This window comes from Anabrus simplex, chromosome 2 (genome assembly GCF_040414725.1).
Source record: "Anabrus simplex isolate iqAnaSimp1 chromosome 2, ASM4041472v1, whole genome shotgun sequence".
Taxonomy (NCBI): Eukaryota; Metazoa; Arthropoda; class Insecta; order Orthoptera; family Tettigoniidae; genus Anabrus; species Anabrus simplex.
The window spans coordinates 1,162,945,809-1,162,963,517 of record NC_090266.1 but is presented as its reverse complement, the minus strand read 5'-3'; the positions used below and the strand labels follow the sequence as shown (position 1 = coordinate 1,162,963,517).

Below are 17,709 nucleotides of genomic sequence, written 5' to 3'. Positions count from 1 at the left end.
GAGCTGAAACCAAAACTCTCCCTGCTTCCCTTCAATAACTTCGGTGTATAGTATTACCGAATTTCGATGCACCTGGTAACCCATTTGTACTGTACCAGAAATTTCAAAATCTTTCTTTTGGTATAAATCATCTGGATCCGGTTATAGTATGGTAAGAGAAGTTTCTAATTAGAGCCTCCATATCTCGTTATTTTAAATCCTTCGCTTGATGAAGTAGCTGCAGACGCTCCAATTTCCATGGCAAAAATCAGTGAGGTCAGGCGTCCATTTCCTTACACTGATTCTCACCTAATACTGACGGGAATATCTGACAGGAAACCAATGGGTATTTTCAAGTATCATTCTTATGATAGCTGATCTACTACCTGGTATTAGAACCTTCACTTTTGCTACGAATCTGATGAATAAGTGTGAAAATTCTTCTTGTTCATCTCAGTTTCCGAATCCACGGTACAGATTAACAACTACAGCTAAGAATAGCATTTGGCCTTCCCTGTGTCAGCCCCACCTGAGTTGCTCAGATGACTGAGTACGCGCCTTCTGAGCCAAAGTTCCATGAGTTCAATCCAGGTTCATCCCGGTAGTATTTGAAGGTGCTCAAATACGTCAGCCTCGTATTGGTAGATTCACTGGGACGTCAATGAACTCCCGCGGGAGGAACTACCGGCACCATGGCGTCTAGATAACGTAGACGTAGTCAGTGGGAGGTAAAACTGGTATTAAAAGTGCGATCAAAAAGTTTCCGTTCGACGGCCGTACTGTCCTGAATCGGGATGCCAATCAGGCAAAATCACCATGAGGATTGAGGCACTCATCCCGACGACGCAACAGGTTGAAGATCCCCGTGCGGTAAAACACCGTGTCCTGTTGCGTGAAGAAGTCCGTAACCGTCTGCTGCACATCCTGGTCTAGCAGAAAGTTTCAACTTTTCAAGGCCTTTCTGAGAGGACCGAAGGCGTGAAAATCGCATGGAGGAAGATAAGGAATAATTGCCCTAATCGCCTCATCTACCGCCCGCTTGTTGTTGTCCGTAATGTATGAGGCTGGCCTCCCGGATCGACCGGCGTCTAGTATTGAAACGGGACCCGCACGGAACTGGTGCACCATTCCACAACGGTGGTTTTCGACAGACATGCTGCCCCTTACACAATCTTCATTCTCTGATGGATGTCCACCGGTATTAGTCCTTCGGCAGTCCAGAATAGAATAACAGCACGTTGGTCCTGCTTGGACGCATTTGGTAATAACATCGCCATAGTTCACGTGGCCTCTTTTAACGCACGCACCTCGGCACGACGACTGCCACACTAATCCCTTCGCTTTTTTTCTTCTTTTTTTTTCGGGGGGGCCCCCAAAGCCCGCTCCCCCGTCGTGACCAACGACTCTATCTACATGGCCTCCGACATGCTATTATTTCTAAGAAGAAGAAAGAGATAGCAGGGAAGAGTGGGAAGTGATACAAGGAGTATCTGCCTGTTTCCATGTCAAACACGCTACCAGGCGATATTGTATTAGGTATATGGTGTTGAAGTATGGTATTGAAGGGTCAGGGAAAAACCACATAGGCAGAAAGAAGAAAGAGCCTACATGTAAAACCTGACATCTTTTGATAGCACATGCAAGGATGTGGGCTGGAGAAAGACCAGAGGTTGTGTTAGTTAGGAACAGGTAACATGCACAAAACATAAACCAATTCCTTGCCATTCCATCGCCTGGGGATCAGTCCGTCTGGGCACTGCTGTGACTAGCACGGTCCTTGCCGGCTGCGGAGCCATGCGTCGAGTACCACTAGGGCCTGTCGCACGACTCCACCTCCTTGGGGTACCTCGTACCCAGTCTCCGATCCCGGAGAATGAGGCCAAGCCCGCCGAGGCGGGGGCCTCCTGGAAAGGGGTGGGTCATGGCGCCGGGCCTCCTTCCTCTCTGCCCGCGCCATGGCTCGGTAGACTGGGCAACTGCGATGGGAGGCCGGGTGGCCCCCCCGAGCAATTGGCGCACACCGGCGCCTCCCTAAGTGCTGTGCAGGCCGTGTAGTAGTGATCACCACCACAGCGGTTGCACCTCACCTCGAGCCCACAGCTGACCTGACGGTGGCCCCACCTCAGACAGCGGAAACACTGCAAGAGCTGCTGAGGGGAACGTTTCACTCTCACCTGACTGCCGCTACCCGCTGAGGTCCTCTCCTGATTGGCTCCTCGGTTGACTACTGTCCTGGGAGCAGTCCTGGGTTGCGGCTTGGCGGTCCTCTCCTGGTGAGCCAGCGCCGCCTTCTGCTTCCTGGTGCGGCGTCTTCTTCTTCTTCTTCTTCTTCTTCTTCTTCTTCTTCTTCTTCTTCTTCTTCTTCTTCTTCCCGAGGGTTGCTTCTCGGCGGGGGAAGAGGCCTCGTCCTGGTGGCCCTCTTCCCAGCCTGGTGACCCCGGGGTAGTTGGTGGCTCCGCTGCGTCGCCATCTTCTTCTTTCCCTTGGCTGGCGGCGGCGTCGGTCGGTCCCAAGGGTTGCTTCTCGGCGGGGGAAGAGGCCTCGCCCTGGTGGCCCTCCTCCCGGCCTGGTGACCCCGGGGTAGCTGCCGGCTCCTCTGCGTCGCCATCTTCTTCTTTCTCCTGGCTGGCGGCGGCGGTGGCGTCGGTCGGTGCTAACACTCGACTGCGTTCCCTGTCCTGGGGGGCGCACATCGAGGTCTGCAACTCGACAGACGTGCAGGCAGGCTGGACCTGGGCAGCAGTCTCAGTACGCCAGGGGGCGTCCTTCTCCACCGCTGTGCTGCTCTCCACCATCACGGGCGCGTTCCTGGTTTGCGCCCGGGTAACAGGCCCTTCCTGGTAGGCCTGCGTCTGCTACCACTTCGCCCTGGTTGTCGCCTTGTTGGTCTGCGTGTACTTCGTAAAGTACAGCTTTCCAACTGGAGTCGCGCCGTCGCGGCGCTCGGGAGCGCCGCCGTCGTCCTCGGTCGTTGGCTCCGTCTGCGAGGCTGCCTCCTGGTAGCCCGAGACGTCCAGGTGCTCCCTGAGTCCTGGTAGCCGGGCAACCTGGAACTGCTGGGACGCGCGCTCCTCGTAGATCCTGAAGCTGGCTGCGTCGTTAGGGCGGATAATGATCGCCCAGGTAGGAACCATAATGCCGATGATCGGCAGGAGTGTCTCTCCGATGTACTCCGCAGTCGCGTTCAGGTTGTCGAATACTTGGAGCGCCCCCTTGTGGTCGTCTTCCCCCGGCCGGTTGAACACCACCAGTCCAGGGCGTTCGTAGATGGGGGTATCCGTCGTGTCGAGCGCGTCTAGTATCCTCTCGACGGCTGCCTCGTAGTCGTAGTCGACCAGTCTCACTGGTAGGGTCGGCTTCTCCATCCTGGTCCTCCTGTAAGATAACCTGAAACAGAAGAAAGAGCGAGCACTGAGAAGTGCTACAGCTCAGACAATGCTCCTTCAAAAATGTACTAATAAGTACAAGTGCCTGGCTGATACTTGAAAAGTACAGAGCGCCTGGCAAGGAGAGAGAGAGCGCAGCGAGAGGCACGTATGTCCTTTCACTACGACAGTCAGCTCGTCCTTTAATCCCTTCGCCTACATGTCTGTGCTTATCTACCCGCATTTGAGTCGCGCTATGTTGTATGTCCGCTGCAGCAACGCCCTCAAGCGGAAACGTTTGATCACGCCTTATATTATTATTATCAGTGCCTTTTGCATACCAGAAAGGGTGACGGTACTCACCCGAACTTCTTCATAAAGTGAGTCTCACACATTTCATACATTGTTTATATCTCCAGATGTACTGTCTTCTCCTCTTCCAAAGGTACCAGTACTGATTTCACAACTGCCCAACTCTGAAGAAATTTCCACTTCCATCTGTTTTCCTGGTAATAAACTTGTAAAATCTTGGCATAAATTACAACCTAACATTTTATCTTTCATATAAAGCCTCTCCTTTCTCTGAAAGCAGTCATTTTCCTGAGTTAATGCCCAACAATCATGCCCATCTTGTTCAGAATTGTTTCCGTTTTGAACTGCATTAAATCTCTCTGTATGCGATGTTTCCATCACAAGCTCTCATTCACTTGATTAGTAGGTTCTTGAAAAGAAACGCCATGCTTTCTGTTACTGCGCACCGATACAAGATAATTATTTTATTCATTTTACATCTTTAACTTGTGAACCACATGCACCCTTTTCTCCTACTAAATAACTATGACCGAGCTCGGTAGCTGCAGTTTAAATGCGGCCAGTATCCAGTATTCGGAAGATAGTGGGTTCGAACCCCACTGTCGGCAGCCCTGAAGATGGTTTTCCGTGATTTCGCATTTCACACCCCTTCCTGTCCCATCGTTCCCATAAGGTAACTTCTAAAAAATAACACTATGAACTAGCTTACCTCGAGAGCCTCCGAGGCTCAGACGACAGCGCGCCGGCCTCTGACCACTGGGTTCCGTCGTTCAAATTCCGGTTACTCCATGTGAGATTTGTGCTGGACAAAGCGAAGGCGGGGAAGGTTCTTCTCCGGGTACTCCGGTTGTCCCTGACGTCTTTCATTCCAGCGAAACTCTTCAATATCATTTCATTTCATCTGTTAGTCATTAATCATTGTCCCAGATGAGTGCGACAGGCTTCGGCAGCCGGCGCAATTTCTATCCTCGCCACTAGATGCAGGCTTCACTCATTCCATTCCTGACCTGGTCGAATGACTGGAAACAGGTTAAGGATTATATTTTTTCGCTTGCCTCAGTAGTAAAAAACAGGTATTTATGCTTTTCAAATTATTAAAAACTAAAGCAGTATGAAATTTAAACATAGGTGTACTGTACATTAACCCCAGATTAACTATGACAATTAGCTATTTACTAGTTGTTTGCTGCTACGTTGGTATTAACAGCACTTGGTGCAACAGGGATACCATTAGACTGTTCTGGACAAGAACAGTTCGTTTGGAGAAGGGTGAGATTCATAACCCCTAATTATTTTAGAAAGGCAGTTTTGAGCATCTTCAATCATGTGCTCTTACGTACTGTATCTATTGCATACCGCCACAAAAAATCACTGATTGCTATTTTCATTTTATTTTTTACCATTTTTCTTCACGTCGCACCGAGACAGAGAGGTCTTATGGTGACGATGGGATAGGAAAGGCCTAGGAGTGGAAAGGAAGTGGCCGTGGCCTTAATTAAGGTACAGCCGCAACATTTGCCTGGTGTGAAAATAGGAAACCACGGAAAACCACCTTCAAGGCTGCCGGAAATGGGGTTCGAACCTACTATCTCCCGGATGCAAGCTCACAGCTTTGCGCCACTAACCTCACGGCCAGCTCGCCCAATAATAATAATAATAATAATAATAATAATATATAATATATAATATAATTATATTATATAATATAATTATATTATTCATTCATTCAACTTCGCTAATCGGCCAACTAGGGACCACGATAAGCCTCACTTTACATTCTGGCATTTGTTCGTCTTTCGCTTGATCCACATCGTCTTCATTAGCTCACTGTGTTTAGCACGACTCAAATTTATTTCTAATTGAGGATAAATATATACTTAAATTGTGAAGTGCTGGTCATGAAACCAATCTTCTTCCAAACTATGGTGATTCTCTATCGTCCTTTGGCACAAGAACACGGCTCGTATAGTTATTAGTAGACAGAATTGAATGAACTTGTAGCACCGTGCCTTCCGTTCAGTTCGGATGTAGGCCTATCAGACAAGCTGTGTTAGGGCTGAAGCAATGTTATGTGTTAATTTGTTATTTGTTAACATAGCCTTGCCCTATCGATCACGGAGTTCCAAACACCGTACTCGTCATGCCCGTGTCCTACTTGCAGAGTAATCCAGTGGAGAGTGAAGTGCTCGTATTAGCTCCGCTACCAATGTAGCTGGTAGGTTATTATAATTATTTACGAAAGATACAAAGGGATCGTGGAAATGACGTATTCAAGTTCTGGACAACGAGAGGTAAACTGTGGATGGTACAGAGGGGAATATATAAATAGCAATGTACAAGCAGACAGGAAAATACAAGGACATTAAGGGGGTGAACAAGAATTGGCAACTTCAGATGAACAAAACACAAGGCACTTTCCATAACAAATCACGAAGGATATATTACAAATATCGGTGACAGAGATAATTTGGATTAACGTTTACAATTACATTCATTAACCAGAACAGATGTTTCCCAACCAACAGTACAACGATAAAGATAAACATTAGGGAAGATAGGAAAAAATGGAATAGGAGAATGAATTAAATATCAGCATTTTAAAATACCAATTATCAAGTCCGGGCATACCGAAAGAATTCACCTGACTAGAAAGTAGTGTGCTATTTCAAATAACGAGTTCCAGAAAACACTAGATGTAACATAGATGTATTTAGCCCAACAGGATAAATGTAAACAAGTTCAAGATAAGACTACTACGCAGTAGAAGAATGTAAACAAATTTTGAAGTACCCGAAGTTTTCAAGAGTATTGACACACAGAAAGTTCATTTTCACATAAATTTGGACAGCGTTCCAAACAAAGGAATTAGACATCCAGCTGTTCCTTTGTGGACCGAGCTCGATAGCTGCAGTCGCTTAAGTGCGGCCAGTATCCAGTATTCGGGAGATAGTAGGTTCGAACCCCACTGTCGGCAGCCCTGAAGATGGTTTTCCGTGGTTTCCCATTTTCACATCAGGCAAATGCTAGGGCTGTACCTTAATTAAGGCCACGGCCGCTTCCTTCCAACTCCTAGACCTTTCCTGTCCCATCGTCGCCATAAGACCTATCTGTGTCGGTGCGACTTAAAGCAACTAGCTAGTTTCCTTGTGGATAAATAATCAACTAAAACCAATCGGAAACATAGTCATACGAAGTTTAGAATACCTCGTGGTCGAAGAATAAGTCCTATACTGGTGTGAAAATTTACATCAGCGTAACATAAAGATGTTGCCCTCTCTCCAACAGCTGAAAAAACGCCCCGAAGTAGCGGGCAAAGAGAGCTAGTCATATAGGCCATTTGGAGAGGTGAGGTACAGGGGAAGTCATAACATACAGCACTAGAAACGCCAAGAACGTCCATGAAGAGTGTAGAGTGTAGAATCTAGAGCCGATGACGCCATCCATGTTTGACGCAGGTAATCGGTTGACAGTAGTCCTGTATCTGTGGCAGTGTGCGGATGTCAAACTCTGCGAAGAAAGCAGCGGAAAATGACGAATGTGGTGGAAGTGAACTGAGAATGTTACAAGAGAATACACTATTACTGGCGTACCTTTCAGTCCATTTTAGAATGAGATTGTCTTTCCTGTTGTCCACTTCCTCTGTCTCTACTGTGAATATGTAACTGGTGAAGCAGGAGTGATATCGTTGTATTTAGAGAAATGTAGAAACGTCTATAAACACGACAATATCACTAGCAGAGGGAAGCATGTTTTGATTTGGGAGCTATGCATTCAGCGCCGTTATTTTCGGTTGCAGTTTCTCACGGTTGAAAAGAAATCTCTCGTATTGCCCCTTGTCCCTTGTCCACTTCTGGTATGTATTGGTTAAGCATACTTTGTCGACTTCTCAAGCAACGCCTTTATTTATTGGTGTTCAAAATTATCGATTTTAGAAATAAAGCATGTGTTGTTAATGTTTCAGACACTCCTCCTCAGCTGGTGTATTCCTTTATAAGACAAACAATTCAGCCTGGTCCATCCATCTCTCTAAAGTGTGTTGCAACTGGAAATCCCCCGCCGAGCATCAGGTGGACGCTGGATGGATTTCCTCTTCCACAGGGAGATCGGTGAGTGAATGCTTAAGCTATTTCAGAAATACATAGACTATAATCTGACCATGTCTAAAATTATTTAGTGTCTATCTTCACCATAGTTCAAGATGTATTTTAATATTGATTGATTTCTGTTAACTCAAAGAAGGTTGAAGTTTGTCTTAGTCTACAAGTTAGTTCAATCATGGATACAAGACAACTGAGGATAATAGGGACCTGGATGTCATCGCAGCAACTTTCATTTTAACGCAAATTACAGAAATATTTTATTGTAATTCTGCTTACCATAAAATATATGTTGATGAACAGATGTTTAGGTGAGGCTAAATCGGAATTCAACCTAAAACAAAAAGGTATTCCATATGTTTCAACAATGTTGTAATATTACCTAACCATAGGGTTATATTATTACACTCTAAACGAAAGGCTTAACATATGAACACTATTGTTTATCCCACATTGTTGACGATACAAATCAGTAGCTCCAGAACTATTTTACCCACCGTTACGCGTATTTCATTTCACTTATACGCCGCAGAACTAGCGCATTATTCTTCCAATGTCTTTACACGAAGAAATTTAAATTTTAAACCCATTCAAATTTGAAACAGAATTCACGTTTATTTTATCTTTCTTTTAAAATTTGCTTTACGTCGCAAAGGCACAGATAGGCTTTTGGCGACGATGGGATTGGAAAAGTCTAGGAGTGGGAAGTAAGCGTCCGTGGCATTTGCCAGGTGTGAAAATGGAGAACCGCTGAAAACTATCTTCAGGGCTGCCAACAGTGAGATTTGAACACCATATTTCCTGAATGCAAGCTGATAGCTACTGTACGCGACACACACCGCGTAGCCACTCCCTCCACTACTCAAGTTTTAACGCCTTGCTGTGTATTTCTGAAATATAAGTTCACTGATAAACGCTATTGCTATTGTAGGAGTGCAATAACTTCTTAAGTCAGAGATCTGCACTGAAACTGAGTTACATTTCTGCATTTCATTCTATGTTTCCAACATTCAAATACTCTGTACCCCTCGGATTTTAAACGAAAGGGTAGGACTGGGTATCACCTAGCCAGCGTGACGGATTTCACCACCTCCAGTATATGTTGCCGCGGCTTAAGTCTCTCCTCAGTTGTCCTCCCGAGGATGAACATTCCCCCTTACATATATCAGTGCCAATTAGTAATCCAAAGCAGGAACAAGAATCAAACCCCAGGCCTGCCAGGCACACTAACCACTAGAGCAGTGCAACGTTCTGCTGTTAATTTATATATTTCTCAGATGCGTAGGGCATTTATATAATCCAGAATGTAAGTTAATAAATAACAAGAAGCAATCTTAATACCAGTGCCACAATTAATTGTGTAAATTTAGTAACACGCCGATCATAGCATTAGATTCTTTTTACAAGGATAGTGTTTTTCGAAGAGCCTCCGTGGCTCAGACGGCTGCGGGTCGGCCTCTCACCGCTGGATACCGTGGTTCAAATCTCGGTCACTCCATGTGAGATTTGTGCTGGACAAAGCGGAAGCAGGACAGGTTTTTCTCCGGGTACTCCGGTTTTCCCTGTCATCCTTCATTCCAGCAACCCTCTCCATTCTCATTTCATAGCATCTATCCGTCATTAATATATCACTTTGGGAGTGGCGACCCCATCGTACTAATAGCCTATATATGATTCATTCATTACATCCCTGACCCGGTCAATGACTGGAAAACAGGTTGTAGGTTCTCCTTTTCAGTGTTCTTCGAGTTGAGTTGCAACAACATCCAGGTCTTTTTAATGTAAGTATTTTAGTGAAAGTATGTCTAATTTTATAAATACCGTCACCCGGGGTTACTTTACGCAAAAGGGTAACTTGAGATATATCTCAGAGAAAAGTGTGAGTTGAGATCTTAAAATGTCTTCTGCACATTTCAGTGGTAAGACAACTATCCGTACTGTAGAAATACAACAATGTATTTAGCTAATAATATGTTGTTTCAAGTGCCATAGTTGTTGGGAATATATTTTGTTTTGCTTCATGTTCTCCCGCTGCACTTAAAATTCCCTAACAGTGTCCTTAAAACCAGTATATTCGTCCTTGGGTAACACGTCTCGCGTTGTGTTGAAAATAAACCAACATCAAAGACTACAAAAAAGTAATGAAAAGATAAAGGCACGTGCATGCATTCACAGAGATTTGGATATTTCAAATAAAGGGAAGAACTTGACATGAGAATTAAATTCGTCCAAATATTCTCCTTCAGTAGGCAAGATGGGTGAAGTGCTTATACCATTGAGTAATTATTATTCCACTCAACATACTAAGCTAGGTTGCCACATGAGCTATCCTAGGAATGCACCGCATGAATCTGTACACGGAGAATGTATTTTACTATAAGTACGTAGAGATCACTACTTGTAAGAGAATTATCATAACAACATTATTTCTCGGGATTAGGATTACGGATGATTTTACATCATTTACCCTTTCGAAAGCTTTCAAGATCATTCAGTGATTGAGACGCTTAATAACTCTGATTTGTCTATGTGGAAACACATGACTAGTGGACTGAGAATGCTGATAGTTTCTACGAATACGTGGATGAAGTTAAGGGAGAGAGCGATATTTCAGTCCATAATGGATGATATAGAATATTTAGTTTTAGAAAGGAATCAAGTCACAGGCTGTTAGAAAAGGAAATGTTCGTTATCGATTATAATTACATCCATTGCTAGATTGCAATCAAATTACTGTTTAGTAAACAATGTAATACACTTTACCTCAACTGAAATTGACCTCTAGATATTAGAAAGAAATGTTAAGTAATTGAAGGAAAACGTGTACATTGTTATAGCACAAGAAGAAACCTTTATGAATGAAGCAAGACAAGACAAATGATACTAGGGAATGAAGGAGAAACATTTCCACGTGCTCGAACCACTTGGGAAAAAGCACCATGAGGAAATCAATGGCATATTTTTACGAAAACACATTCGATTGAGAAGGAAGTGGAGGAAGAGGCGCAGCCTGGAGCTGAAGAATCGTTTTGCCATAGGAGAATAGGAAGTACTTTATAAGGATATTTAAAATATAGTAGTCAATCCTACGACGATGGAATCATATCTTGAAAACAACTTACATGATGTAAGATAAAAGAGGAGAGAGGTGTAACAGATACTTGGAGGAAACTAGATTCATCACAAGGAAAGGGAAACCAAATTGAAGATTGAAAATTTGCGCGCGTGAAGATGACATTACAATTATTAAAATTTTAACATTTAACGTACACTGTGGACTACAGTCGTTCTGAAATGCTGTTGTTCGCCATTATTGTTTATTTTGCAGACAAACACAAATTGTGAAGTGCATAAATAAACTCAAAAAGGAAATGGAATAGAGAAATATTATTTTAGAGTTGACAAAGTATTCTGAAAAATTAATTATAAAGTCTTAATGTTGCGATTAAAGACAAAGGAGAAGAGGAGGTGTAAAGAGAGAAGAACAATATAACTTACATAGGGAAACATTATTGGTTTTACATCCGACTTACTACTTTTCCGGATTTCGGAGACACACATAGGGAAACAGATTTATTCTTGTACAAGTACATAATATATAAGCATAATATATATGTAACGGATGAATACATAAGAAGTTGAAAACCAAGTTACTGAAGACTGTCAAGAATCAAATATGTAATAACAATATTGTCGTCCAGGGAAGGAGCCTATGAGCTTAATCTACACAAAAATATAACCACAGGTATAAAAATGAACCATACAGAGAAGTTGAAAAGTAAACCACGGGATCGGAGTATAATTTTATTAGTACGAGAATCTGGAAAATGTCTGATAATTTCATGTAAAATGAGTGCCCATGTCAACACTCGACTTGTTTTAAACGAATTGGTGGAAACGGACTTGGATCAGAGGAACTGCTATCGTATATACAAAATCGCAATAAATTTAAGAGTAAAAATTGTCAAGGTGTACAGTATTGAATGCAGAAAGCAGTAGTGATCACATCTTGCAGGAGTGGTCAACGTTTCGAATACTGAATCAATACTGATGTCAAGACTCAGGAGTTTAAAAGATGAAGATATTTCAGCCAAGGAGAAGTTATCCATATAAAGCAAATACCTCCCAGAAGACATTGTGAATATCACTGACGATATGAAGTTTCCTTAAAGAACCCAAGAAATGAACTTCAGAGTAACCCAGAGAACAATCGAAACGATCGTGCTTGGAATTAGCTGGACTAGATCTCACACTTGTGTTAAAGGTGTCATTTCTACTGTGATGAAGAAGAAGGAAGTGAAACATGGCAGGCTACACACAAGGAAAACAGATGGCACATGGACACATGAAGGTCGAATGTAATCAGCTTGAGGCAGACCTCACACACGATTGGTCAATAGTTCAGGACATTTGCAGGGAGATAATCGTTATAGCTGTCAAGAGATCATAACCCTTGGAAGTAGCTGAGAGGCCTTCGTCCATTTGTAGATTTATAGTGGCTGATGACGATGACGACAATCCCTAGAAGCACATAAGCCTTGGTAGGCAAAGAACATAATGGTACAGAGGACTGAATCCATGAGTTAAGGTACAATTGGTTCAAGCAGATGTTAATCCCGTAAACCGAAATTCCACGAAAAAACCAAAGGTAACATAAGATGAAAAATTAAAGCAATAATATACTGTAGATTTAACAGGAGATTTGCAATAGTAAAGAAAATTACGCAGAGGAAGTTACAAATTACGGAACTAAGGACAATAATATCTACGAAGGTCCCTGTATAAAGTGAAGAAACTCAGGCGATAACTATTGCATTAGAGGAAAAATGGTGAATGAGACTAATTCTGGAAATATTATAGACCTGAAAAAGACCCTACGATCTTGCTTTATGTTAATAATGATTTTAAGAAAATGTATCTGACTACTTAATCGATACCTCGTTTATAATTTTTATTCAGGATTTCATTGAGAGTATGTATGTTCCATAATAAAGGAAACATTTACATTTCGAGTAAGGAATGCATTCTCGCATTCAGTGCAAAGATGTTTAAGAATGTCCACACAAGCCACATAATGCTACTCTATCTTGTTTAGAATGAAGAGATTTTGTTCTATATGTGAGAACAGCAAGTAGGTATCGGAAATATTTCCTGGTAGATATAGTGTTCCGTACAGATCTTAAAATGGCGAGGACTCGTACTATAATCAACCTATCATTTTCCATTCTTATCTGTGGTTAAGATTTTCTAGTCGCATTAATGTTCTTCTTTTTCGACTTGAGTCTAGCTACTGTATTTCATTTGTCATTTCACTGGTAAACCACAGCTCACAATGTCTTTGAACAACATATTATAAAATGTTATTTCCATATTAATTGAAGCAATGGATTTCTTAGTAATGGAAAGTGGAAACAAACCGAAAGTATTTCTTTACAAGCAGGCTATAAAATTGAACAAGTGTATGTCATTCTGCAAGATCAGTGAGTGAGAAGTCAAGTGATGATCGGTGTAAATCTGCAGTGCATACGACCTGTGGTATGTTAATAATTTGCTACAACAGTGATCGAAGAAAAGTAACAAGTTTCACAGAATGGTGTGGTAAAAAAAAGAATAATCAACATGAACTCCATAAAGAATATGCCGCAGTCAGCCTCTGAAGATATTCAGTTTCATTGTTATAAAATAATAAAAAGAGGACAACCAATCACTCTGCATGACCAATTACAAAATAATGGTCTTAAATTTACAATGATTGCTATGATGACAGAGTTGGATACTACGACGAAGATAAGCAAGGAATGTACAAGTATTAATCCTTAGAGAATTTGACAAGGAAGTGCTTCCAACATACAAACCAACTTCGTTGTCCTAGTAACAGAAATATTCTCTGCAGGTTTTAAAAAAACACTCCGGCGTAAAGATGGTTTTATTTGTCAGAAAATATAGCCTATAATACTAGGTAATATTTTAATCAGTCTGTTTTTTCTGATGGTTAGGGAATTCTGAATATTCGTAAATGTAAATGGCAAAATCAGGGATTCATAATGTACTTACACCTAAATGTTCTACCAACTGTCGTGAAAATTTGCACACAGGAAGACTACCAATTTTCATGGCCAAATGGCATGGAAACGATGTATGTAACGATGACTATATAACAGTACATTGCGAAGTCCTCTTGAGTTTGTCAAATGACATCCTAACAGCCTTTATATCATGCTTAGAAACTGCATATGTCTTATTAGAGGGAATGTAATGAAACAAGTGTTCGTAAACAGGATACAAGAAAACTGGTCGTGATTGGTGATTCCCTGTGGAATATATACTGTAAGTATGTATAAAGTAGCTCAACGTAAGGGCGATGTTTCTGACCTCATAGTACCAAAGAAATTCAACCATGTAACTAATATTACTAGTTAATTTGAACAAAATGTATTCCAATAGCAATTATGTCATCAAAATAGAGAGCATTAAAGATCTGAAGAAGTGTGAAAGAAATCCCGGTTGACGGTACCTAAATGACTTCAAATACTGTGAAGAGCACTTCTGCCTGCAGGTTTGTGATTGGCCAGTATGTCCCAATGCATGGGGATGTCGTCAGTCACGTGAACATCACCAGTGTGAGAGTGGAAGATGGGGGCACGTACCAATGTACAGCAATCAACAGAGTGGGCGAAGTGACACACAGCGCTCAGCTCAATGTATACGGTGTGTAGCTTCCAGTACATGTTCACATATACACTAGTTATTCTAACTTATTTAATTTGTAACACACTCAAAGGGTAGGATGACAAACTGTTTACCTTGCACTTTATTTCATTTTGATGGATCCTAGAAACTAAAACTTAAAATATAATTGATTAAAAACTATGAGAAGTTGTTACAAAATTTTGATTTACTACTATACGTTACAAATGGTAATAAATACCAATATGTGTTAATTGAATACGTGAAAACATGCTGATATGAACAAACCTCCAGAAATTATTTATGTGAGTAAACTGATAGTTTCTGGTAATTTGGATAGAACATCGGAATTAATTTCAAAATGAGCTATGAAATAAATAAGAAAAATCTGATTCCTCGTCACTCTTAATTAAACGATGATATTCTCAAAAGTAATTGGCAGAAAATGTGATTTGTTTCAAATTAGGCATTATTTTAAATGATTTCATATGATATTCCTTCTCTGAAGGATTGTAGGAGCTACCATACTCGTGAAAGATACTCCATATTTCAGAGTGCTTGTAAGTGCGTGAACCCACAGTCTAAAGAACAATGAATACTTGGTAACACGATAGAACATGTAAGATGTTCCAGGATACGGTATAAGCGTAGAGGTAAGCTAATGCTGAGCTGTCGATAGCTTCACAAAGAGCGCCGCATTCATTCTCGATTGTGATTCATACAGATTACTTTCAAAATAATGACGAATGAAATGTACCTCTCTGTAAACGTATTTTGTCTCAAATTAAAGCACTTAAATAAAACTTTGTGCACATGCATTCACAGAGTTATTTTATCAGTCTGAGTCAACATTGAAATTATGCACGTTTCATGGTAAGTATGAGTCTGAAGGTTAAAAATTTTTATAACGTGGAGATGGAGAAATGCTGCTGGGAGAAGTCTGCTCAATCCATTGAGTGTTACGAGGAAGAATTAGTCACAAAATTCTGCAATTCTGGTACTAGGTTCACTACAACACAACCAGAAGAACGTAACGCTATTCAAGACTTCATAATTCCCTTGTGAATGGTGCATTCCAGTGAAAGGGCACAGTAATAAACTTTTACAGTAGGTTACCACCAGGTAAGAAATTAATTTTATTCCCATCTTCCTACAGCTTTCCGATATCTTCACCCCAACGAAGCCTGATATCCATCACCACCTTTTTCATTGATGAGAAAAATTCTAATTCAGTATTAGGGATGGATTCCAGGATAATTCGGACAGTAATCGGTTACATTAACTATGAGACCATGGAAACTATGGGCATTCATTCAATATTTTGGTATTTTACTGTACTGAATTTCACTTGAGAAAAACCTGCATTCTAAATACAAAGCGAACGGAAATATGTGCCCGACTGATCATATTCAGAATATTTGAGCGGTCTTCCAATAAGATTTCCACGGCTTGGATAAGGAAACGTTTTCTTAACATCTTTAAGATTTTGAATCAAAATATTCCAATCATCAGTCTACTATATTATAAAATCAACGGAACACTGATGGTGTGATACTCTCCTGTTGATTATAAAGAACAAACAACTTAAAATCCTTTACTAGTTCCTTCGTTATCACATCTCAGTTTGTTGGTTTAGTTTGCACGTCAATGAGAATGTGCAGTAAATAAGATAGGATATGGCACAGTCAATATAATTTGGAGACTGAGGTAGAGGTGTATATAGTGGTAAAACTACCGTGATTGGAGTCTTCGAAATTAAATGAATCCCGGGCCTGGACAAAAGGAATAAGTAGAATATGATGAGATTGGAAAAATAAAGACATAATAAGACAGGCATGCTAGGGGTAATATGTGCAAAGTAATAAATCATTTAAATAAACAAGGTGAGTATTGAATGAATTAATAATTGTTTAAGAACATGTGCAGAAGGACTTAAAAATAGTAGCATAAACGTAAAAAAGAAGACAGAGAACAACTCATGTCATCCAAATTTTAAGAAGATAATCAGTAGGTAAGAAGGAAGAATGGAGTCATATTTGAATAATAACATTAAAGTACATTTCAAAACAATTCTACGTCATGAAGATCAATGGTGGGGAAGCTAACACATGAAGAACAGAGGAGCACAGAATTATAAGAACCACTAAATTAGGATCGTCAGTATTGGGAAAGAGAGCTTAATAATTATAAAATATTTAACATCAATCTGACGACGAAGGAAATGGATGAAAAGGAAGTTATAAAAGAGAGGATCCGAGAATTTTACTTTGTAAAGCCACGAATTCGAAGCAATGACAGAAAGTAGTACAGGTCTTAAATATGCAAGTGCACAACAATGTATGGGTAAGCAAAAGTGTAATATTACTCTCAAAAATAATTGTACACCCATGTATGAATAAATTGCATTTCATAACTAGTTACTTAACCATCAAACATTGGTAAAGATATCTTATAACATAGATATACATTTTTATGTAGTTTATTTTCTTACCGATTGCCTCGAGTTTTTACAACGATTTGTTTTGTCCTTCGACATTAAAATGGATTCTGAAGAAGTTTAGAGGAATGTTTCAATGAATACATTAACAGTGGTAAGATAAGAATAATAATGTTTATTGTATTTCACATTTACTTTTATCTGCTAAATCCTCAGTCCGAAGGTTTGTCGAATCCTCAAAATAGCACAACCAAAGGTTACGCGGTTGTAGGAAAACTGCAAAAACCTATGTCGGCGCAATAATGGGACCTACGAGGCAAAATGATTGCTCGACAGAATGCGAACAGGTTTGTCAATGCAGAGTGATTGTCCCTGAGATGGCGAACGTTGCAAATGGGATGTCTCATTAGGATAGTTCCCACCCTGACGTTATAGGATCTCCAGGAAAGCTCTTCAAGACATTACGCTTTTACAATGCCTCACTAGGTGCCCGAACATAATTCCTATTGACCATTTGCAGGACATCTGCACAGCTCCCTTCAGTCACCCACAAGTGAGGACGAACTGACCCACAAGGTACAGAAAGCATGGGTCGCAATTCCGCAGAACGTTATCCAAGGCCTACTGACTCCATACCACGATCAACACTTGTACTGACCTACACTATGTGATCAAAAGTATCCGGACACCCACAAAAACATACGTTTTTCATCTTAGGTGCATCGTGCTGCCACCTACTGCCAGGTAATCCATAGCAGCGACCTCAGTAGTCATTCCACATCGTGAGCGAGCAGAATGGGGCGCTCCGCGGAACTCACGGACTTCGAACGTG

General features: G+C 41.2%; 1 protein-coding gene across 1 annotated transcript in view; it reads left to right on the top strand.

Moving 5' to 3' along the window:
* LOC136863821 (cell adhesion molecule Dscam2) overlaps positions 1 to 17,709 on the top strand; it is a 760,504-nt gene that overhangs the window by 384,567 nt on the left and 358,228 nt on the right. The window contains exons 5-7 of the mRNA XM_067140158.2: positions 7,618 to 7,762; positions 13,328 to 13,333; positions 14,310 to 14,461. Of these exons, the coding sequence (XP_066996259.2) occupies positions 7,618 to 7,762; positions 13,328 to 13,333; positions 14,310 to 14,461 (303 nt within the window). The remainder of the gene's footprint in view (positions 1 to 7,617; positions 7,763 to 13,327; positions 13,334 to 14,309; positions 14,462 to 17,709) is intronic.